This window comes from Humulus lupulus, chromosome 6 (assembly GCF_963169125.1).
Source record: "Humulus lupulus chromosome 6, drHumLupu1.1, whole genome shotgun sequence".
NCBI lineage: Eukaryota > Viridiplantae > Streptophyta > Magnoliopsida > Rosales > Cannabaceae > Humulus > Humulus lupulus.
Genome location: NC_084798.1, coordinates 19,045,520 through 19,071,342, shown reverse-complemented (window position 1 = coordinate 19,071,342; position 25,823 = coordinate 19,045,520). Strand labels below are relative to the sequence as shown.

General features: G+C 37.3%; 1 protein-coding gene across 1 annotated transcript; it reads left to right on the top strand.

Moving 5' to 3' along the window:
* Window positions 1-22,732: 22,732 nt before the first annotated feature.
* Window positions 22,733-24,737, top strand: LOC133781804 (B-box zinc finger protein 20). The gene is made up of 3 exons (XM_062220885.1): window positions 22,733-23,296; window positions 23,529-24,005; window positions 24,117-24,737. The coding sequence occupies exons 1-3, from the start codon at window positions 23,111-23,113 to the stop codon at window positions 24,444-24,446; spliced, it is 993 nt and encodes a 330-aa protein (XP_062076869.1). The 5' UTR covers window positions 22,733-23,110; the 3' UTR covers window positions 24,447-24,737.
* The last annotated feature ends 1,086 nt before the right edge of the window (window positions 24,738-25,823 follow it).

The following is a 25,823-nucleotide window of genomic DNA, read 5'->3' as shown; positions in this document are numbered from 1 at the left end:
TATGTGGCTCCAGCATTCTTGAGCCCGAATGGCATGACATTATAACAATATAGCCCTTTATCCGTGATGAAGCTCGTATGTTCTTGGTCGGGGGAGTGCATGGGAATCTGGTTATATCCAGAATAGGCATCCATGAACGACATCAGGCCATGCCCCGCCGTGGCATCTACGAGCTGGTCAATCCTTGGTAACGGAAAACAGTCTTTTGGGCAAGCTTTGTTGAGATCTGAGTAGTCAATACAGGTTCTCCACGTCCCATTGGGCTTTGGGACCAACACCGGATTGGATACCCAGTCAGGGTAAAAGGCATCCCTAATGAAATGGTTTGCCTTTAACCTGTCCACCTCCTCCTTCAGTGCTTTCTTTCTGTTTTCGTCCAGCTGTCTTTGCTTTTGTTGCTTTGGGGGAAAGCTCGTGTCTATGTTTAGAGCGCGGCTCGCTACATTCGGGCTTATTCCTACCATGTCTGAGTGCGACCACGCGAAGACATCCTGGTTTTTCTTCAGAAAGCAAATTAATTGCTATTTTGCCTCATCTTGGAGGTGTTTTCCGACCTTCACTTTCTTCAAGGTATCAGTTTCTTCGAGCTCCTCTAAAGGTTCGAGGTCAACCTTCTCCTCAATCCTCGGATCGATCTCTTCGTTAACCTCTAAGACCGTTCCGTCTTTGTTTTGTATGATAACGAGTGCTTGAGCGTTTGTTTCTTTCTTTCCCCTCAAGGAGATGCTATAGCATTCTCTCCCTGCCAACTGGTCTCCTTTTAATGTCCCGACTCCGCTGGGGGTCGGGAACTTAAGGGCTAGATGCCTTACCGATGAAACTGCCCCCAGCCCGACCAGGGCGGGTCTACCGAGCAGCACATTGTAGGCGGATGGTAAGTCTACTACCACGAACTCCATTATCTTGGTCACCGAGACTGGATAGTCTCCCAAGGTCACGGGGAGCTCAATGGATCCCATACAGGCATTTCCTTTTCCTGAAAAGCCGTACAAAGTAGTTGCACACGCTTTCAGGTCGCGAAGGGAGAGTCCCATCTTCTCTAGGGTTGCTTTGTAAAGGATGTTGACTGAGCTCCCATTATCTATGAGAACTCGGTGAACCCTTTTATTGGCCAACTGAAGAGTAATGACCAGCGGATCATGATGAGGGAACTGAACATGAGAGGCGTCTTCCTCGGTGAATGTTATTGGCTGTGTTTCAATCCTCTGGCTTTTTGGTGCCCTAGGTTCGGGTTCATAAGGAGACCCGTCCCCTGTCTTTAGCTCGTTAACATACCTCGTTTGGGCATTCCTGCCCCCTCCTGCGAGGTGAGGCCCTCCCGAGATGGTTATTACATCATCTCCATCAATCAGCGGGGGCCTGTCCTCTTCCCGATCTCGGGAGTTATTGTTCTGCGTGGTCGGAGGCGCGACTACTCTCTGGCTCGCAGCCGCCTGACCAGTACTCTAGTTTTTGACATAATGCCGGAAGTAACCTCTCGAGATCAACCCTTCGATCTTGTCCTTCAGTTGTCGACATTCATCGGTCGTATGTCTGGTGTCTCTGTGGAACCGACAATATTTACTGGAATCCCTCTTGGATTTTTGATTTCTCATCGGGTCAAGGCGCCTAAAGGGGACCTGGTTCTCATTAGCCAGATATATGTTCTCCCGAGACTCATTGAGCTCGGTGTATACCTTATACACGGAGAAATACCTCTCCCCTTTCTTTTTCTTTCCTCCCTCAGCTTCGGGGTTACTTCCTTCGTTCTTTTTCCTCTTGGAGGGGTTCTCCAAGGCAGGCTTTGGTGCCGCTGGGTCTGCCGAGGTTGAGGCAGAGTTGATGTTTATCGTTGTAGTTTTGGACTGGGAGGTCGCTTTGAGCGTCGACCTCGCTTCCTCTACATTGACAAACCTCTGCGCTCGTCTGTTAAACTCGGTTATTGACCTTACCAGTTTCCCTTGCATGTCGTCCCAAAGGGCACTTCCCGGTAATACGCCAGCTCGGATAGCCATGAGGTGTCCACTGTCATCCACATCCCGAGCTTGGGCTACTTCCAGATTAAATCTTGTTAAGTAACTCTTCAATGTTTCTCCCGGTTGCTGCCGAACGTTAGTTAAGGTGGACGCTTCTGGTCTGACCCCTACCATTACTCTGAACTGCTTCTTAAAGTCTTTAGACAACTGCTCCCATGAGGTTATTGAGTGTCTCTTATACTTTTCGAACCAACTTTTGGCAGGTCCTGCCAATGATGTTGGAAACAACATGCACCTGAGCTCGTAACCCACGTTACTGGCTCTCATGATCGTGTTGAACGTGCTCAGGTGACTACACGGGTCGGTCTTTCCTTCAAACGTAGGGACGTGAGGAATCTGAAACCCTTGAGGAAATTGAGTGTCAGAAATATGGGGAGCAAACGGCTCGAGCTCCTCATCAGAGTCCTCATATCGACCATTTCCTCGTTCATTCTTTAAAAGCCTAAAGGCTCTTTCGAGCTGATCGATTCTTTCTTGGACTGGGTCAGTAGGAGGTGCTATCTGGAATTGACTGTCATTGATAGTGATTCCAGGCTCACGTCTTCGCAAGGGATCTCTACGCTTATTCAAGCGATCCCTCAGGTCCGGATTTGTTTGATCCCCATTCCCCCGACTCTGATTCAGATGATTTCACAGGTCGGGACGATTCTTGCGACTTCCAGTATTCTTACGACCTCGGTCATGTTTACTGACGGACCTGGTTTCTCCGGACTCATCATTGGTGAAACTCATTGCTCGGTTATTTCGCGATGGATTCTTTCCACGTCGCCTCGTCTCCGCAGTGTGAGACCGAGACGTCTGACTTCTCTCAGATGGAGCGCCTCTCCGCTCTTGGAAAGTCTCTCTGTTTCCTTGTCTTTCCCCCGCACGCCCTTGATCCTGATCCCGAACAGGTTGAGCGTTTCTGTGTGGGGGCGAAGGGTATCTTATGGGTGACGGAGGGAACCGTATTGGCGACGGTGGCTGCCACCCTTGTCGCGGCCTGGAGGGTCCAGAATTTTCCCGAGATGGGTCAGTTGCGTTCGGTGCGCTCCCAGGTACCTGAGTCCGAGCCTCTGCAGGGGTTCGGTTATTCTCAGCTCCTGCAGGCACTTCCACAGGCAGGTTAGCCGGGGCCCGAGCTCGAGTACTCCTCTGGGGCGTAGGTGGAGCGGATGGCTCTGCTGGTGGCGGAGGTTGAGTCGACCTCCTTGTGGCAGCATCCTTTCGCGGACACCCGCGGGGCCTCCGGGGAGGAACATGTACATCCCTTGGAGGAGGGACTTGGTTTTTGCGCGGAGGCGGGGGCTGAGCCACCTGCGCCTCTGCGGCTATCCTTGTCAACTCCTCATTCCGTTTGTTGGCTTCTGCCAACAGCTGCTTCAGTTGTCGGTTTTCAAGTTCCACAATAGGAACGTACCGCTCAGGATTGTAGTACATATCCTCATCTCTTGGTGGAGGAGGTGGTCCCCGGGAATCAGAGGACCCACTTCTCTCTTCAACGTTCGGGTTCTCCATTGGTTGTTTTCCAGGACGTCTTGGGTAATTTTCTTCAGGGGTGTTCTGATTGTTTGTGCCCATGATTTTCTCAGGGATGAATGCTTAATGCTCTCAATGAAAGCACCAAACTGTTGACGCCGTTTTTCGTCAAACAGTGAAAGAAGAGCACATAAACAATAACTGGTAACGGCCAATTGAAATAAAACAATACAAACACACGATTTTTACGTGGTTCAGCAGTTAAATCTGCCTAGTCCACGAGTCTCTGTTATTAAGCTCAGGATTATCTCTGGAAATTCTTCAGGAATGAATTCTCTAGAGTTTTCTCTCAAGGTTCAGAATTTCGGTCATTTACAATGGTGCATGGCCTCTCTATTTATAGAGAAGATCGAAAAATACTATCCCACATATTTTGGGTAGTTACTCTTTTTGTGCAAATAAAATAAATGGCTTTAAATGCTTATAATCAGATATAAAAGGAAAGGTCCCCTGAAGACCAGGAGACGTATAACTGACCAAATAATATCCCACGATTCTAGGGGATTTACAGTAATAAATGAGGATTACATCTCGTATTTATAACACTTGTAGATATTCAAGGTGGTTATCACGTATCTCTAAGGCTTTAGCTTCCCAGGTTTCCCGTCATCTATCAAGCTAGAAACATCTCCCGAGGCCACATGGCTTTCGAGATCGTATGTGCGTCGAGCTCGGGCCCCTGATCCAAGATCATCCCTGAAGATGAGAGCGTACCCGGAGCTATCTTTCGAGATCATTAATACTTCGAGGTCACCATACTCGAGGTCGTCTATGTCCTGCAGGCTCGACATTCAATCCTGGAGCATGTTTCCAACCTTATGAGTCCACTTATTTGCGAATCCAACTTTCGATGTCATATTTAACATAGCTCGAAATCTGGGTGTAACAATCTCGTTATGACTAAACCACTACTTTAATACTTAAAGATCGTCTCATGCCGAATAGCTCGAACAAATCCACATTATAATGTGGCCTTAACAATATACCACCGACATGCATGCAACTATACAATTTCGCCCTCAACGGGCCAAATTACTATCACACCCCTGTAATTAAAAATATGGACTCACATGCATGCATTTCACATCATATCATAATATAATCAACATATACATGCATTTTATCAATTAATAACATAATTAAGCAAGCATGGCCCTCCCGGCCTACTATTCACGCCGTTAAACACATCGGAGAATTCAGGGCATTACAGTCCCCGTCCAGAATGAATCGGGCCATCAGTAAATGAACCCGGACAAGGTGTCCTTGTCCAGAATGAACCGGGCCATCAGTAAATGAACCCGGACAAGATGTCCGGATAGGGAAAGTTTGGTCTTCCCTGAAGCTGACAGGTCCCCGAGAAACACAGAAGTTGGTCTCCTCAACTATGAACAAGAAGTTACGCATGGAGCGTACACTGTTCCTGGGAAACAGTGCCGCCACTACACTGACAGATCTTGTCCCCCGAATCTTTCTCGTAGACCGTAACACCCAGACTGAAGCAACTGTTTGTCACAAGTCTTATAATGTGATCATGTTTGGGCTGGCCTAATGGGCCTTGGTTAATATATGTTGTATATTTCAATCCTTTGTATTATGGCTCAATTAGCGAGCAAACTATGATTACATCTCTATTGGGCCAAGATTAGTCCAGCCCAAGCCCATTGCACAAGACTGCCTATAAATAGTACCAGTTGTGCACAGTAATGGGGATCCCCAGGTTTTGCTTGTAAGCGATTACTCTGCTCAAACTTGCAGAAAACTCCATTGTCAAAAGCTCTCTAAGCTCTAATACAACTGACTCGTGGACTAAGGCTCATTAACGCCCCAACCACGTAAAAACATTGCTTGCATTTTCTAAATCATTTCTCTTTAAGCTCTCTTATCTTTCATAATTCTAGTTGCCGAAAAACTCGGTAAACACCTTTCATAACGAAGGTTGAGAGGACGAGAGAGAGGGAAATGAGATAGACAAGGAGATGAGAGAATATTGTTGTTGGAGAGGGAGCATGTTAAATTTGACGAGAGTATGAGATGTTGCCACAAACTATTAATTCGACCTAAAATGTCTTTTAAAAGAAAAAATAACTAGTACTTTAGGCGCTTAACACTTTTATACCACTTTTAGTGTCAGCTAAAAAGTGACACCGAAAAACAAAACATAAATATTTTAGGTGAGTACTAACAAATAAAATCTTGAAAAAATTGATTTTGTAGAAATGTTAGATTCTATATCAGTTGCTCGACCACATCATCGGATAGAGACTGATATGGTAGTGTGTGCTCAACGAGAGCGGTAGAAGTAGTAGTCATCCAAAATTGAATTATGCTCATGACTATAATATGTTTACTTTGGTGATGATGTAAACTTATTAACTAGCTACCTCGTTTTCATCGTTTGCATACCTCATTGTGCCTATTGTGTGTACTTAATGATATTTTCGTGGAAAAAATAACAATAATATTAATTAAAAATTAGCACACACGTAAAAATTGAGTTCAACTCAACTCTAAATAGTACTTTGTATATGTGTTTATATATGACAAGGGATCCAATTGGCATTTTGTTTTCTTGTTATCTTCTTATGAAATAAGTCCAACTTTTTGCTTAAAAATAGAATAAAAAAAAATATTTTTAGTAAGGTTGCATGAGATGAATAAATAATGTTAATCTTACATGTGACGCTATTAATCAATTTTTTATGTCAGTTATGTCAGTTCTTCACTGACATAAATACTTAGATACTTTTGATTGATGCGAAATTAACTTTTTTTTGTTTTAGTAGTGAAAATTAATAATTTATAGATAAAAATGAGAAATGGTGATGTTACAAGACCATACATAATTTTAAATATTGGTGGAAAAAATATATAAATTATTATATATAAAAGTTAAAATAAAATTAGTGGAAATATATTGAAAATTGTTAAATAATAATTTGTGGTGCACAACACACTATGATATTGTAATATAATATCCGGTTTTATACATTCTATTAATTTGTACCATCATATGACAGGAGTCCTGTCATTAGCAAGATTTGCTATGAATTTTAATAAAGCTGGCCTTTTACTTTGATAAAAAAAAGGTGCCTTATAAGTTATAACAATGCTGTAAAATTTTATAAAAAGAATATATATATATTATTAAAAAAAAAAAAAAGTGGGGACAGCTGGGTGACATTTCGATTAAAATTGATTTTCAAATTAATAATAAAAAAAATAATTATCTACACTAACAATATTATGTATATTTATATGAATAATTAGGTGATGCAGGTTATGTTTTTATACCCCACAACATAGTTTTCTCTTAGGGATTACAATACAAAATTAATATATTTATGTATACACACTTTTCCAATAAGTCAGATCAAGAATTTCTCACATAAAACTTAATATGAGGAACATAATAATATGTTGACAATTTCTTCCCCATGGACAAGTTTGATAATATATTTAGGTAAAAGAGGTCAAAATCATAATAAAATGAAAAATAAAGTTAAAAAAATGTATATAGTTAAGAGTCTTTATTCTTAAGCTAAAAATTGTAACAATAGGTGATACAAAGAAGAGCTTAAAGAAAATTCCTTTTTGCCATTTTATTTTGTAGTGCTAATTATTGCTTGATTTGGGATTATTATTATTATTATTATTTACATTGTGAGAGGAATCTATCTACTTGGATGAATATTTAGCCCGAAAATTCATAAAACCTGACCGACTCGCAACCAAAAAATTCATTTTTTTTCTTCGAAAAACCTACAATTTCATATCGAATTACACCTGAACTTGTGTAGAATCGAGTCGGGTTCGATTTTGAAAGTAGACATACTCAGATTCGGGTGTAACCCAAATTTCGAATCTATATCCGAAATAAAAAAAATTCATTCGGATTTCAAAAACGGAAACCCTAAACCTAAGAAAAATAAACCATTAACCTTTTTTTTTTTCATTTTGGCATCCGCTCTCTTAACTGCTACTCTCTCTCTCACTCGGTGGCCTCACCCCTCTCTCCCCTCTCTCGATCTTTTCTCCACCAGCCCAGCCCCACCCTCTTCTCACGGCCGCCTGCCATTGCGAGAATGGAGCGCTCCTTTGAGTTCGAGACAGCGACACGGCAAGAGTGGAATCTCTCCTGATATCTCATCTTCGTCCGTACTCACTCGGCGACCCAACAGCACTCGGCGGTGACCTAGCTGGGGCGGCGACTCCGCAACACTCGTCTCCGAGACAATGGTGAGGTGAGGTATCCCTTCCCTTGGACCATTTCCCTTACATATTTATATATGTATTATTAATTCTTCCATATATATATATATAGATATTTAGATATGTGTTTTGAATATTTTCGGATAATGAACGTCATGATATGTACTAATATGTATGTTGTTTTATTAGTTGGGTTCAAAAATTTTCTAATTGTCTAGTGTCTACTGTAATTTGTAATTTTGTATAGTGTTATTCATTTGGTGAAGTGAGATGTTGTTTTGTTTTATTCATAATTTATTCGGTTATCTTTAATTTTGCATATTTTGAAACCACTGGTGTTATTTATTTTACTTGGTGTTATTTATTTAATATTTTTAATTTTTAATTTGTTTTGAAAATGTTTGAATTTTGGATTTGGTGGAGCAAAATTTGGAAGGAGAAGAAAGGAAGGACATTAGAGAAGAAAGAGATTTTATGAAGTTTCTATAATTTGTTCTACATGGATTATTGACTTTATGGTTGTATTTTTTGGAATTTATAAACAAGATTTTGTAGTATTTACTATTTAGATTTGGACAATATATTTATATTTTGGACTTTAGACTTTATGACTTTTTATGCTTGTATTTTGAACTTTGGAATTTTGGATAGACATTAGGATTAGAGGAGAGATTTTATGAAGTTTTTATAATTTGTTTTAAAATTATGTTTTTTTATAGATGTATGTTTTATAATTTTTGTATGAAATAAAACTAGTTTTAACCTAAAAATATTTCTACAATTTGGCTCGTGAATGTTGGAAAATTTTGCTGTCAAATTATTATTATTATTATTTTGTAAAATACATGAGAAAAGTAAAAAAAAAAAAAAGTCTAAAAAATGATATTTTTGAAAAAATTGGCATCAAAGTCCTCACTAGGCCCAAACCCAAAATACATGTCCATTACACTCGAATCCGACCACACCCGAAACCCAAAAATGGCTAAAACTTGAAAAAGTTTCGGACGGGTTCGATACAGGTTTTACACATCTGAAAACCCGTCAAACTTGAATCTGAAAACCCTACTATCTGCTCAACAATTCAATGTGCTTTTATTTTTAGTGTGTTTAGTTTGTGTTATATTATTTTATAATAGAATGTAATATTATATTATATTATAATATAATATTTTAGATTAAATAAATGTGACAAAGAATGTCACATATTGTAACACATAATAGAGAGTTGTAATATTTAGATATATGAGAAATATCCAAATATGTAACATATTTGGTTATGTAACATATTTGGTGTTACAAATTCAGCTACAAATTTGTAACTTCCAAATATTACCCTTTATTGTGTAAATTTGGTGTTACACAATATTGAGATGAATTTCATTAAAGTCATATGTGAAATGACTGTTAGAGATATGATTTTAACCCCAATAATATGTTTTTGGGGTTACAAAATCAATTGGGAGGGTTTGGAGCCGTTTGGAAAAACAGCACAAAAATGTGTGCTAAAAATGGTCAGTGGCCGCGACCACAGGAAGTTGGTGGCCGCGACCTGTGGGACAGAGAGCAGTGGCCGCGGCCACTGATGTCCCTGGCCGCAGCCACAGGTGTACTTCTAACCAATTTTTCATTTTTTTCAATCTTTGTTGAACGGCTAAAAAAACCCAAATAACTCCCAAATTTCATTTTTAATTCCATATTAATCCAATTAATCATTGGTAATAGCCATGGGGGTTGGTAGAATTTGAAATTCAAAGGGTGTCTCTAACCTCTACAAATAGGAGCTTATTGCTCACTTGAAAGACACAATATTTCTATCCATTAGAGCACTTGGCTAGAAACACCTTGAGGTTTGATAATTTCATTAAACATTTCCAATATCTGAGAGAGATCCCTTAGTGCTTGAGTTAGGGGGAAATAAGCTTTTGGACAAAGGTTTTAAACATTGTTCAAGTTGATGATCCTCAACACTCTTCACTTAGGTTGTGTGAGTGAGAGTTTACTTTTGTTTATGTTCTTACATTTTATACTATTGCTTTTCTTCTTATCCTCTTGTTCTATTTACTTTTAACTTTTGTTTGGAGCTGTAATCTTTTTTTTTTTTTTTTCAAACACATTTATTTTACTTGTAATCTTTTGCTTAGAGTTGTATTTTCACTATTCTCTTCTTCTTCTTTTTCTTTGTTTATTTGTATTTTCAGTTATAGAGTTGTAACTTTATTTAATCAATCATTATTTATTTGTAATATTATTGCATACAGTTGTATTATCTTACCATTTCCATTGAGGAAAATACTAATTTTTCCTAACAGTTTGCACAATAATAATGGCTATCACCTATCGTCCCTATAAATCTAGAGAGAGAGTGAGTGAGTGAAACAAAGTCTCTTTATTACATTGATCTGAGAGATGAACTCTTATTATATAATAAGAGGTTACAGAGTAAAGAGATTGGTACAAGTATGAAACAGATTAGTTACCAAGTAACAAAATAAACAACAAGGGTAATAGCCTAAACTAATTTTCTCTAATAGGCCCCCTCAAATTGATAGGTCTAGGAAGAACTGTCAATTTGGAACACAAAGCATTAAACTGAGTTGCAAGTAGATGTTTAGTGAGTATGTCAGCCACTTGATGTTCCGAAGGCATAAACTGAACTGAGAGCTCCTTGCGTGCAACCATATCTCGAAGAAAATGAAAGTCAATCTCAATATGTTTAGTGTGAGCATGGACAATTGAGTTTGAGGCAAGATGGGTGGCAGAAATATTATCACACCAAAGGAGAGGAGGTGAAGTAATAGGCAGATGTAACTCAGAGAAGAGATATTTGTACCAAGTGAGCTCAGCAGCAGCGTTGGTAAGAGATCGATATTCAACTTCTGTGCTGCTACGGGACACCACTTTCTGTTTGCTGGAAGACCAAGACACAATACTGTCACCAAAGAAGACACAATAGCCACTGGTGCTGCGTCTGTCATCAGGTGTGGAAGCCCAATCTGCGTCAGCAAAGGCAGAAAGATGAAAGCTGGAGGATGCAGAAAGAGTTATGCCATGATGTTGTGTGCCTCGAAGATATCTCAGAATCCTCTTGACAGCAAGCCAATGAGAGGATGTTGGAGCTTGCATATATTGACAGGCTCGGTTGACAACATAGGCTATATTAGGGCGTGTCATGGTGACATACTACAAAGAACCAACAACCCGACGATATTCAGTGGCATCTTCCAGGGGTGTACCATCCTATTGCTAAAGTTGTTTGCTAACAGATCCTGGAGTTAAGACTACTTTAGAGTCAAGCATGTCTGTGAGCAATAAGAGATCATGAATATATTTGCATTGACAGAGATGGATGTGCCTAGGAAAATAGGATACCTCAACTCCTAAAAAGTAGGCAAGCTGTCCAAGATCACGAATAACAAACTGATTATGCAGAGCACTAGGGCTGAGCATAAAATCTGAAAAACCGAAAAAACTGTGTACACCGACCTACCGAACACCGAAAAAACCAAAACCATTTAAACCGAAAATCGAAAAAACCGCCAACGGTGCAAACTGCCACTGTTCGGTCGATTTTGAAATTTTGGGTGAACCGACCAATAAAACCGAAACCGACCGAACATAATAAAATAATAATATAATATTATATAATTATTAATTATTAAAAATTTTAAAATTTGTACTTTTAATTATGTTTCAAACTTTAAAATTTGTAAATGTAATTATGTTCTATATATTTATGTTTTAAAAATGCACAAAAATGGATTCCAACAATCCAAATTTTTTAACTAAAACTTAAAAAAAAAAAACAATAATCAATTCGGTTTGGTCGGTTTAACCGACCAAACCGCGGTCCAAAACGGTCGGTTTTTTTTAAACTGGTTTGGTTCAGTCGGTTTTTGGATTGCACCAATCCAGACCGAAAACTGAATTCTGGATTTTTTGTTGTGAAAAAACCGCCCAAACCGACCGATGTTCACCCCTACAGAGCACGAACAATGCCCTCTATTTTTGACGAATCACTGCCTATGATGACTAAGTCATCTACATAAACCAGAATTTAAAGTTCAAAGTTATCCTTGTGAAGAATGAACAAGGATGGGTCAGATCTGGAACAAATGAAACCCCAGGCTTTCAGAGTAGAACTCAGTTTAGAGAACCAAGCTCGAGGAGCTTGTTTGAGGTCGTAGAGAGCTTTGTGTAAGCAGCAAACATGAGTGGGATGACGAGGGTCAATAAATCCAGGGGGTTGGGACATAAACACTGCCTCAGAGAGATCTCCATTGAGGAAAGCATTGTGCACATCAAGTTGTCGAAGAGACCACTGTTTGGACAAAGCCAAAGAAAGAATGATCCAAATGGTTGCTGGCTTTACCACTCGGGGAAAAGTGTCAAAATCATCAACCCCAGCAGTTTGCGTAAACCCATGAGCTACAAGACGAGCTTTGTGACGCTCTATGGAACCATCTGAATTGTACTTGAGCTTGAAGAGCCACTTGCAATCAATAATATTGACATGAAGAGGCCATGGGACAAGGGTCCATGTGTTGTTCTTGGCAAGTGTTGTGAGTTCAAGTTCCATGGCTACTTTCCAAGGAGGACAAGTAAGAGCAAGTTTGTATGAACGAGGTGGGAGATGAGTGGTGGAAGCTTTGGTCTTGCGAATGCCACTTTTGGCCCCTGTGACCATATGATGCGTGTTGCCAGTGGGAGTGTCCTGCATAGAAGAAGATATATTAGTAGTAACTGTTGGAGCACAAGTAATGGGATCGGGCAATGTAAGCAATGGGGCAGATAAGGGAGGAGAAGATGTAGCGGGAGGAGTGGTCATGGTGGTAGTAGGGGGATAAGGAGTTGAGGAGAAAGGTAAAATAGCTGGTGTGATATAATTTAGGACAGTGGAGGTGGGTGAAGAGTGTGTCACAGTGAGTTGTGGGAAAGAGTTTTCATCAAAAACTACATGGTGAGTTGTATAAATCCTATGAGCTATGGGATCTAAACAAAGATAGCCTTTGTGAGAAGTGTTATAGCCAACAAAGATACAAGACTTGGACCTATATTCAAGTTTGTGTTTGTTGTAAGGACGAAGACCGGGGAAGCAAAGGCAACCAAAAGAATGAAATAGAGAGTAGTCAGGAGACTTACTGTATAGAACTTCATAGGGAGATTTGAGATGAAGGACTTTGGTAGGAAGTCGATTTATAGTATATACAACAGCACGGAATACAAAGAGCCAATATTGCATGGGCAGAGAAGCATGAGCTAACAAGGAGAGGCCTGTTTCCACAGCATGCTGATGCTTGCGTTCTACTCGGCCATTTTGGGCCGAAGTATAGGGGCAAGAGAACCTAGGAGTAATACCACACATGGATAAAAAGGGAAGAAATGATTTGAACTCACCACCATTATTAGATTGAAGATGTTTTATTGAGGAAAATAATTGATTTTCGACCAAAAGTTTAAACTGTTTAAACATGTTTAAGGCTTGATCTTTGGTGGTGAGAGCATATAACCAGGTAAACCTGGAAAAGTCATCCACAAACAGTAAAACATAGCGTGAGTCATCAGTAGAGGTAATAGGAGATGGTCCCCAAATGTCAGTGTGAATAAGTTTTAATGGTTGTGTGGCATAAGATTTAGAGAGGGAAAAAGGAAGCCTGTGACTTTTAGCATATTGACAGGCAGTACAAATGAGATTTTTATTGTAAGAAAGTGTTTTATTACATTGATGAAGTACATGATTTACAATATCACGATGAACATGACCAAGCCGAGCATGCCAAATAGCAGCTGGGGTCTGAATTACATTTTGCAATGGTACAGTAGATGAAAAAGCTGAAAAAGGTGGAAGAATAGTAGTGCGATAAGCCGAAATCCTAGACTTGTTGTTGTAAAGAGAAGCAGCAGCTTGTAACATGTACAGGCCATGATCAAGAGTTCCTTGATGAAGAAGCTTCTTCGAGTGAATGTCTGTAATGCCCCGAATCCCTAATGCGGTTTAATGACTGGATTAGTAGGCCGGGAGGGCCATAACTGTTTAATTATGCCATTAAATGATAATATACATGTTTATGTGAATTATATTATGATATGATGTTATATACATGCATGTGGGTCCAAATTTGAATATTAGGGTGTTTTGATAATTTGGCCCGTTAAGGGCATATTTGTGTATTTGGGTGCGTATTGTGATTTGTGAATGAGATTCCATTATTATGGAGATATATTCGAGCTATTCGGCATGAGACGGTCTTATATTATGGATTAGCGGTTTTGTCATAACGGTGTCAATTATTGGGTAATAAGAATGTTTATTTAATGATAAATTGGGAGTTATTGAGATCAGGATGGAATTCTGGAAGTTTTGACTATAATGTCCCCGGGGTTGTTTTTGGGATCCCGAGCACTAGGTTTTATTTGAGGTTACTTAAGCTTGAAGTAGCTTGTCAAATAGAACGTACGTTAGAAAAAACCTCTCGTTCTTTCCCGTTAGCTCGTTTTACTGTTCGAAGCGTTTTTGAAGATATCTCGAGTTCTAGGAGTCGGAATCAAGCGAGGATCGAGGCATAGTGATCCTAGGAAAGATTAGAAGCTTCTTAACCGAAGGATTTGACGGAAAACAACCCAATCGAAGGTAATCTAAGTTTAAGTTTTGAGTTTTTAGAGTTTCTAAGCTTTGAATTGGATTTTGTGAATCGTTGAGTTTTTGGTTTGATTGAGCCTCAGGTTTTGATGGTTTTGGACCATTGGGAAGCTTGGGAACTTTGGTTTGATGATTTGGGAATGTTTAGGCATGTTTTTGGAGGATTTAGGAAGTTGACAACCGAGTATGGGCATGTTCTGGGTTGGGGGCCGCGACCCTAGCTCGAAGAAGCAGGTGGGGGAAATTGCCTTTGTTGGGCGCCGCGGCCCTTCCTTCAGGATTGGTGGGGGCCGCGGCACAAGGTGCCAGGGCCGCGGATCTTGGGCAGTTTTGAGCCCGTTTATGTGTTTTGACCCTGGGAACATAGTTTTAGGCCTCGGGATTGTTCCTACTACTTGGATTAGTTTGGATTGATGTCCCAGAGGCTAGATATTGGTTTGGAAACCTATGTTGATCATTTTTATTGATGATGTCTCGTATTTGGTTATGATTAGGTGACCGCTAAAGGACTAAAGGTTGATTGTTCTCAAGGGTCGTTCTTTTAATCATTCTAGCTCGAATCTGAGGTAAGAAAACTGCACCCTGTGTATGTATGACATGCGTGATTGTTATTGAGGCATGTTGGTTGATAAATGTGGACATGGATTGCATATTAAATGCTAGTGAATGTTGTTTACTTGTATATGGTAATGACTAGTCAGGGACACTGACCTAAGAGTCAGAACCGGCATAAGCGTCCTGAACGCAGGGCCGAATGAAGATTAGATCTAATCAATATCAGCATTGAATGGCTCTAAGGCATTAATGATGGACCGACCCTAAGGTCGATGAAACTTATAAGCGCTTGGCTAGTCTAAGACTAGTTACTGAGAGCCAGGGCCAAAGGCCTAAGTGACTGCTTGTCACATGGCTAGGGAACAGAGTTCCATAGCTATGACTCTAGAGTCATGAGGAAGGTTATGTTGGTGAATAATCACCATGCACCTATCCTGTTTAAGCTAGTGAAAGGTTCACTTATCTGTTAAGCCCTGGTGACCCTATCGTCACATGGCTAAAGGGAGCTGTACCCACTTTAGTGACTTTTGTGACTGTCACCTATTTGTTTTGGACTGAAAGTCCTAAATGATTATTATGATCATTGTTGATATTATATCATGCTATATTGTGTTTTCTTGCTAGGTCTTGGCTCATGGGTGCTATGTGGTGCAGGTAAAGGGAAAGAAAAGCTCACCCAGCCTTGAGTGGAGAGCTTAGGTGGTGATGTGTACATATGCGGCCGCTTGACCACCACGGCCAAGGAGTTCTCAGAGGAACTAGGGGGTTTACCCTATTTTGCCGCTTAGGTCGGCAGGTTTGTGAATTTGAAACAATAGTGACCATTTTGAGTTGTAAATAGCTTGTAAACGTTTTGATAAGCTCATGAGCAGTTATGTACTTAATAAAATATATCATTTCTTTTTTACTGTTTTTCACCTTAACCTGTTAATAACACTTAGAGCAAGTTTTTAACCAAAGGACTCGGGTAGCGGGTCAAATTTCTGGTTCATCGTTCACCGTAACTGTTCTGGGGTAGCCAGGGCGATACAATGTCTTTTATATGATAGGCATCGAAGTAGAATTCAACAGATACATTGTTGTCATGACAAAATTGGGAAACAGACAAGAGACTAGTGGCAATATTAGGCATATGATAGACATTATTTAAATGAAAGGAATGTTGAGAAGTAGGAATAGTAGAGGTGCCAGTAGATTTGATAGAGATTATAGAACCATTACCCACTGTGACATTGTCAAAACCAGTATAAGGGGAAGGATTATCAAGATTGGTGATGGAAGTAGTGAGATAATGAGAAGCCCCTGTGTCAAGAAGCCAAGAGTCATCTACAACAGTAGCTGGGGTGGCAACCATGGCTGTTATAGGAGCTGGGGATGTCTGGGAAGAGGTCTGAGATGGGGGAGGCAGATTTGGATCAAATCGTCTGTAGCAGTGATAGGCATTATGACCAGGGTGTAGACAGCATTTGCACACAGTGCAAGCACCAGTAGCTGGGGTGGATCTAGTATTGTGATAGCCACGACCATGATTAGAGGAGCGAGATCCACGATTGAAAGGTGGTCGAGTGGTCGGAGGATTTTTGGAACATGTGTATTGGTGGTGAACCACATTAGCAACAATGGGGGTAGAGTCTTCCACTGAAAGCTGTTGCTCCAATCTTGATTCATGAGCAAGAAGTAGACTAGAGACTTGACCAAATGATAGGGCTTTTGATTTGGATGTTACAGAAACAATGAAGGAGTTATAATCAGCCCCAAGACCAGCAAGAAGATACAACACTTGATCCTGATCAGAGACCTTCTCGAAGATTGCAGCAAGTTGATCAGAAATGTTCTTGACTTTAAGTGTGTAATCCATCATAGACAAGCTCCCTTTCTTTAGGGTTTGAAGTTGAAGTCGTAGCTACATTATACGAGCATTAGAAGAAGACGAGTAATAAGATTGAAGAGCAGACCAGGCAGTGGCACTCGTGGTCATCCCGACAATTTGAGTCATTATTTCAGGAGACAGAGAGGAGAAGAGCCATGAAAGAATTAGCCTATCTTTTCGCCTCCATTGAATGAAATATGGGCTGAGAGTTTTAGAATCAGGAAGATGTTGAGCAGGGGCTTGGGTAGTGCCATCCACGAAATTTTCAAGACCATTGGCATATATGACATTTTCCATCTGAGCGTTCCATAAGAGAAAATTAGTGCGATCAAGACTCACGGGAAGACCATGATTGAGTGCCTGAGAGAGAGCATTAAATTGTTGTTGTTGGACAGTGAGCATCGGAGCTGAGACAAATTCGGGAGCACCAGCAGGACCAGCCATGGATGAAGCTCAGAGAAATGGGTAAAAGGAAAGAAGAGAGAAAAAAAAATCAAGAATTAGGACAGGAAAGTGCTGGGTCGTGATACCATGTAAATCTAGAGAGAGAGAGTGAAACAAAGTCTCTTTATTACATTGATATGAGAGAATAACTCTTATTATATAATAAGAGGTTACAGAGTAAAGAGATTGGTACAAGTATGAAACAGATTAGTTACAAAGTAATAGAATTAACAACAAGAGCAACAGCCTAAACTAATTTTCTCTAACAGTCCCACTTTCTCTCTGATGGGGTTTGTGATTTTTGGGGCTGCATGTATTTCATTGGGTTAGTTAAGTAGAGTCACTCGATATGCTTAGTCTGGGCATCTTTTCGTTCAGTCTCTTTCAGATTTAGGTTTGGAGTTTGTCCAGATGATCAGTGATCTCTTGTTTTGTGATCATTTGACGAAATGCGTTAGTTTTCTTAGGATTTATGAATATTGTTTTATGTTTAATAATGATATTTTGATTGATTTAATGTATTTTGCTATTATCAGAGTTGATATATATATTTTGAACGATGACTATTGTGAATGGAGTTGGACATTTAAATTAACTTTGTAAGCAATTCGTCTTATTATGTATATTATTAGATTGATCCCATTAATAAAATTTATCTATCTTCTTAAAAAAAATTCATCGTATTTCATAATTTTTATTACACCACATAATTATTATTATTTGGTAATGGAAATTAGCAAAAAAAAAAAGATAGATAAACGTAGAAGAAAGTGGGCATCGAAAGTGTAATTATGTGTTAAGGTCTAAATCTTATTATCTCAAGGCACAGTCCGAGTCTCGGGAGTGTAAGTCTGATTGGTTCGCGATTAGAAAACGGTATTTTTGAAAAGTGAGAATCTGAAATGAAAATCTGAATTTAGTGACTAAAAACATGTTTCTGAAAATGTGATTGGTTCAATGTCAGTAAACTCTGTTGTTGAGTTTTAAAAAACTGAATCTGTGATTGGTATTAAATTTGAAAATATAACAGAAAATGAATACGTGGTTCAGCTGAATTTTAATATTATTTTAATTTTATATACATAGGTTGTATAATATTAAATTTTGATTTATTAATAGATTTAATTAAGTAAAATTTAATTATATTAATAAATTAAAATTTAATAATAGTACATTGGTTAAATTCATAATAATATTGTATTGTCATTAATTTTGATTTTAAAACAAAATTAAAGTAATAGTGCATGAATCTAACACAACTCATCATCCATGCTCAATGTATAAAACTAAAAACATAAATATATTCAGTCAAACAATATATAATAATCAATAATAATATATTCCATATTCAATCAAATAATATATAATAATTATTTGGAAAACAACATTAATAATAATAATAATAATTTAAAGAAAGAAATAGGATAATACCAAGTGAGATGGAGTTGGGCGCTGTTCCTTTGGTGTTGCCGAGAGAGAGATAAGGGAGGAGAGATGATATTATTTTTAGAGTTTTGGGAAATAAGTTAGAAAACATGATTTTTTCGTTTTCAATTTTACAACACAAAATTCAGATATTGTTTTGGATTTGGTTTCCAAAAACAAGCTGCCAATCACATATTCTTGTGGGACCCACAGATTTTGAGTTTTCAAAATCATAAAAATGTATTTGAATACACTACCAATCAGGGCAGTTTCCAAATATATCGGAGTCCAAAAAAGACATCTTCTAAATGCTATTATCAATGTCATACTTGCTTAACAACAAAAAATACTAAATTAAAAGATCTATATTAATGTATAATTTTTATTGAAAAATATTTATTAAAATTAATGTAATTAAATTTAAAATTCATCGAAGGGGAATTTTTCTGTTATATGCTTAAATTATATAGTATATATTTAGCCCACATGATCCCCTATTTCTCTAATTTATCTTTCATTTCTGTGAAGGTTTTTGTTCTTATTAGAAAATTTTCTTGGGATTTTGACTATGAATATGTGTAGGTTTTGTTTATTTTTCCCTATCTAAACATTGGAAGATCTATCTATATATATACAGGGAATATTACAATGCATTTTTTTTTTTAACACTTATGCATCTTTTTTCTATTTCGACTTCGTAAACTATTCAAAATTTCTTGAAAATTTATAGGATATTCTAAATATATACAATGTACACCGTCATATAAAAAAATTTGAGATTATAACTATTTAGGTGCCGAAATAGAAAAATAATACTCCGATATTGCAAAATAAAGAGATGTATTGTAGTCGCTCCCTATATATATCAATAAAAAAAATATCACTATTGGTACATTAATTAACTTATAAAAACGTGGGATCACTCCATTCATCGTTATTTTATGTTTTAAATTATAATACTTTATGGACACATTTAGAACATAAGATAACATTGAAATAGATTGAATAAATGTTATCATATGATTTAGTTAAGTAATTAGAGAATGTATTATGTAAAAAAATACAACAACTTTAAGTAATTCTCTATATGAATGATAATACGGCAAATTACACTTTTTTTTCTATCTAATTTTTTTTTTCATAATTGATGTTGACAATGATTAACTCTTTTTTTAATATTTTTGTATTTTAATTTTTCTAATCCAATCTATCATATCTGATTCATAAAAAATACTATGGTATGCTTACTTGTTCGCAATCCAAATAACTTATGTTTACCGAGTTTTTCGGCAACTAGAATTATGAAAGATAAGAGAGCTTAAAGAGAAATGATTTAGAAAATGCAAGCAACATTTTTACGTGGTTGGGGCTTTAATGAGCCTTAGCCCACGAGTCAGTTGTATTAGAGCTTAGAGAGCTTTTGACAATGGAGTTTTCTGCAAATTTGAGCTGAGTAATCGCTTACAAGCAAAACCTGGGGATCCCCATTACTGTGCACAACTGGCACTATTTATAGGCAGTCTTGTGCAATGGGCTTGGGCTGGACTAATCCTGGCCCAATAGAGATGTAATCATAGTTTGCTCGCTAATGGAGGCATAATACAAAGGATTGAAATATACAACATATATTAACCAAGGCCCATTGGGCCAGCCCAAACATGATCACATTATAAGACTTGTGACAAACAGTTGCTTCAGTCTGGGTGTTACGGTCTACGAGGAAGATTCGGGGGACAAGATCTGTCAGTGTAGTGGCGGCACTGTTTCCCAGGAACAATGTACGCTCCATGCGTAACTTCTTGTTCATAGTTGAGGAGACCAACTTCTGTGTTTCTCGGGGACCTGTCAGCTTCAGGGAAGACCAAACTTTCCCTATCCGGACATCTTGTCCGGGTTCATTTACTGATGGCCCGGTTCATTCTGGACGGGGACACCTTGTCCGGGTTCATTTACTGATGGCCCGGTTCATTCTGGACCGGGACATCTTGTCCGGGTTCATTTACTGATGGCCCGGTTCATTCTGGACTGGGACACCTTGTCCGGGTTCTTTTACTGATGGCCCAGTTCATTCTGGACGGAGGCATCTTGTCCGGGTTCATTTACTGATGACCTGGTTCATTCTGGACAGGGACACCTTGTCTGGGTTCATTTATTGATGGCCCGGTTCATTCTGGACAGGGACACCTTGTCCGGGTTCTTTTACTGATGGCCCGGTTCATTCTGGACGGGGACATCTTGTCCGGGTTCATTTACTGATGGCCCGGTTCATTCTGGACAAGGTCTATCAGGACTTTCTTCTTCCCTGTTCATTGGGCTCAGGATGGGCCTGGACCTCTTTGAGGGAGCCCATGCACCCATCGTGTCACGCCACGCGTCCCGGGGGAAAACAGGGATAACAAAAGGAATGTGACTTCTAGTTCTTGTAATGTGATATGGGCACATAATGATTAAGAGTCGTCACCAAAATAAAACATGTTTCTTCCCTAACAACATTCTTAAAATGCAATTTTGTATTTGGTTTTGAATAAACAAATAACAACCCTATATCAAAGAAAGCCTTCCAAAACTAAAATCATACATGTCCATGATCAAATCATGATTTACAAATCAAAGTTCAAATGTATCCCTACTAAAACACTCCCATTCTTCAAGCAAACAAACCAAGGGAAATGAAAAGTTAAAATAATTTTTTTTAGAAAAAAAAAAGATCAAACCCACCCTCATAGCAAACAAACCAAAGTGTAATGATTAGCAAACAATATACAAAAATAAAAATGTAAACATCCCTATGGCGTGGCTTAGCCCTTGATGACGTTCCAACCCCAACAAAAATACCTTATGGTGTAACTAAAACCTCCGATGACGTCCATGCAATGTAGCTCACACCACTACGCACGACTTCCCTGCATGACCAAATAGAAAGAGAGAATGGAAATGATGAAAAAGAATGAACGATCCAAGGAATTGAAAAAACCTTCATTAATTATACCATCTTGGATTCTGAGCAAAGTCTTTTGCAACATGGCTTGGCCAACCCTCCAACAATATTCCTGCCCAATCCAATTAAAGAGAGAGAGATGACTAGAAGAAAATAGGGAAAGAGAGATTCAATTAGCGTTTCTTTAATTCCGCCATGAGTCTTTCTTTTAATTCGAGAACTAAGACACTCTTTTGTATCGATCATCTATTATGTCAATTAGCAACTAAGGTAATAGTAAAGAACACAAGGATTTTCTATATCAGTTTTTGCATGACATGGAAAACATTCATTTATTATGTTGGTTAACATTTTTTTATCAATGTAAATATGCCACTTAGAAATCTTCTTTTGTAATAATAGTGACAATAAAATTTCAAGTATTATTAGGGGATAAATATATCTTATGAGAAATTCCCAAACATGCACATCCCATTAATATTATTATTAATAATAATACATTTAAAATATAAAATAATTAAATAATATGGAATATTACAAAAGTGATAATAATAATAATAAATTATATAATATAATAGAATTTGATGAAATCTAAGTCTTCAAAATAATATTCTTGTAGCTATTTGCTCCTCTTTAAATGTGCATATGGCTTGGCTAGAATAACACCACAACCACACCAACCCAATAATGCTCCTTATCTAAATTAAAATAATCCCATTTTTCACATGGTTCTATATCAAGTCATTTTCAAGTTGCTTACTTAGCTTATATTGATTGGGCTTACAAAATTATTAAGTATTATTTTTGTAAAATTTCAAGGAGTCAATATTTTTGAAACATGTGGATAGTACAAAAATTCTACCCTTATATGTAGCAAAGTTCTCATCATTTTCATGGGCAAAGTGTAAAGAGTTTGGTCAAACCAACTCAACTAAATCACACTTCATTAATTTTTATTATATTACCTTAATTTTTCTCATGTCTCTCATTAGCTGACAAACTCATTCTCTTTCATATCTCCCTCTTTATGTGCCAATACAGAATATACTAATTAAAAATAGGAGAAAGAAGTGTTGAGTTTTGGGGTATCAATAAATTTGGTAGATATAAAAAGTTAAGTCCTATCCCTACTTACCATATATCTCCATCTTTCTTTCTTCAAATTTCAGAGAGAGAATGGTGATGGGGTCAATATAAAGAAAAGATTATATACATATATATATATATAGTTTTGTATTGAATAGAATATTGGGGAAGAAAAAGCCTAGCATAGGAGAGAGAGAGCCAGTTGCTTTGTCCAGAGTTTTCTCTTAATACATAAAACTTCTCATCTGACTAGCTGTTATCTTTTTTGGTCCCTAATGCCTTAAAGCCCATAATCTCTTGTCTCTATCGATCCCATATCACCTGCACAAATCTTTATACTTATTTCTATATATATACACGTATACACTCATATATATAGAGGAAAAAGGATAGTTTGATACATAGAAAAGAAAATGAAGATCCGTTGTGATGTTTGTGACAAAGAAGAAGCCTCTGTTTTCTGCACTGCCGATGAAGCTGCTCTCTGTGATGATTGTGATCGTCGTGTTCACCATGCCAATAAGCTCGCCAGTAAACACTCTAGATTCTCTCTTCTTCAACCTGGTTTCAAGGAATCCCCTCTCTGTGACATCTGTCTGGTAATACTTTCCTTCTCTTACACGAAAAGGGTTCTGTTTGGTTGCCGAGAAAATGATGGCAAAACATGTAGTTATACATATTTGAATCGTAGGGGTGTTAGAGTTTATTTCCAAAACAAAATAAATTCTGGGTTTTCTTTGTTTACCTTAGTAGAGCAGTTTTTGTCATTCATTTTTCCCAGATTAATTAACAGATAGTGATTGTATGAAATTATGTTTTTTCTTTTTCCAGGAAAGAAGAGCTTTTCTTTTCTGTCAAGAAGACAGAGCAATACTATGCAGAGAATGTGATATTCCAATTCACAGAGCCAACGAACACACTAAAAAACACAATAGATTTCTTCTAACAGGAGCAAAGCTCTCACCTTCTTCATCAACTTTGTATCAAAATCCATCAACTTCTTCATCAACAGCTACTAGCTCTGAAGCCGCCATTAACACAAGCTCAGTCACTCCAATATTTTCAACAACAACAACAAAGAGACTTATAACAGTAGTTTCCAATAACAATGAGATCACTAGCTCTTCTTCGATCGATAATATGACTCCATTTCCATACAATTCTACTACTAATAATGAAAGTGGTTCATACTTAACCAGTAGCATATCAGAGTACCTAATGGAAACACTGCCTGGTTGGCATGTTGAAGATTTTCTTGACCCTTCTTCTTCTTCAGCTTCAAATAACAATAATAATGGCTTCTGTAAGGTTTGCTTCCAATAATAATATTATATATATATATGTGTGTGTGTTTATAATTATATATGATTTTCTGAAGTGGGTTTGGTTATATTAATGTGATTTTTTTTATATATGCAGACAAATAATAATGATGGAGAATATGAGATGAGTAGGGATGATGATTTTGACAGCAATAAATGCTTTTTGAACTCATCTCAAGATCAAGATCAAGTGGGTCTATATGACTGGGTACCTCAAATTTCACCACCATCTAAGATCAGTAAGAATACAAATACAACTAATTCGTATCATTCCAATAATGGAGTTTTCTATGCAGAAAAAACAGATGAGATGATGATGAAGAAGATGAAGTTGAACTACTTCAATTTCAACCCAAAATGGGGTGATGATGATAATGGTTGTTGCATAATGATACCCCCTTCAAGTTCATCTTTGAAGACATTTTAATTCTTTTTATTAAGAATAATAATGTTTCTAATTAAATTTTGTATTATTATTAGTGTTACATTGGTTGTGTTGTTTCTGAGGGTTTTTTTCTTTCTTATTTCTACACCATCTATTTTTTGGGAGTGGGAAGGAATTTGAGTTTTTCCTCTTTTACATGTTTATGCAAATCAATGTAAAAAAATATCAGTACTAATCAACAAACTTGGGGTTTTTTTTCTTTTTATTTTTCATTAAATTAATTGGGAAACAATAAATGAGAATAAGAATTATTATTTATATTATATTATTGGTGTGCAATAGAACTTTTAGCATAAATGTGCAATTCAATCTTGAAGGAAAAAAATTGACAATCAAATTCTTTAGTTTTAAAAATAATAGCAATTAAATCTTTTGGTTCATTTTCTTCAACAAAATTTTAAACATCTTATTGGATAGTTTTAACACTTTTTCTAAATATTATACACCTCCAAATGTTTTTTTTTCCTTAGAAATATCATTAAAACACTAAGAATTTTGTGGGAAAAAAAACAAAAAATTTAATTGCTACATTTTATAACTCAGAGACTGGATTGTCAAAAAATAATTCTCAAGGACTAAATTGCTAAATATAGTAAAATTGAGGAGTATTTATGCTAAAACTCTTTTAAAATAATAAAAAATACAATGAAATAAATATAAATGGAAAAGAATATTAATAAAATTATAGAGTATCCCTTCAAAATAAACATATGCATCCAATCAAAATCAAAATGACTTTTATATATAAAGTTATATATTACACAAATGATTCTTATTCTCATTTAGTAACCATACCATAAATAAAGAACAAAGCCAAATACTCTAGGAGCATGAGAAACACATCTTGTATGTTCGGTTTTAAGGGTAATATCATGTGACTATGACTATTCCTAGCAGAATGTCCCATTAGAAACCATCACAAAATAATTAGTGGTCCATACATCTTTGATTTAGAAAAGAGAATTGCTAAGAGCACTACCGATGCCCAACACCACAAGTAAGTGATATATTGTTATTGGTGCAATTCAATATCGGGTCCTACTTATTTAAATTTAATAAATATTATGGGATATCGCTAACCAATAATGAAGTGATACATCATGTGGTGTTAAGCACCTTAAAATGTCAAATAATAACCCTCTTTAGAAAAAGACGATCTCTTAGAGAGGACTATTTTTGTACATTATTAACAATTCTCAACCTCTAGATCAAAGTAGAACCCACTTATAAAAGTGTATAACCTTTTTATATAACCAAGGGATGATTTTAATGAAACATTTGATGGCCTGAGAATTACATCCCATTTGACTTTGTTAAAATTATCATAGGATTTGCATTTATTAATGTTCATAATAACTA

Excerpts from the sequence above, each read along its gene's own strand:
- LOC133781804 (XM_062220885.1), top strand. The coding sequence starts at position 23,111 with ATGAAGATCCGTTGTGATGTTTGTGACAAAGAAGAAGCCTCTGTTTTC. Across the intron at positions 23,297-23,528 it reads CTCTCTGTGACATCTGTCTG|GAAAGAAGAGCTTTTCTTTT; the intron begins GTAATACTTTCC and ends TTCTTTTTCCAG. Across the intron at positions 24,006-24,116 it reads ATAATAATGGCTTCTGTAAG|ACAAATAATAATGATGGAGA; the intron begins GTTTGCTTCCAA and ends TTATATATGCAG.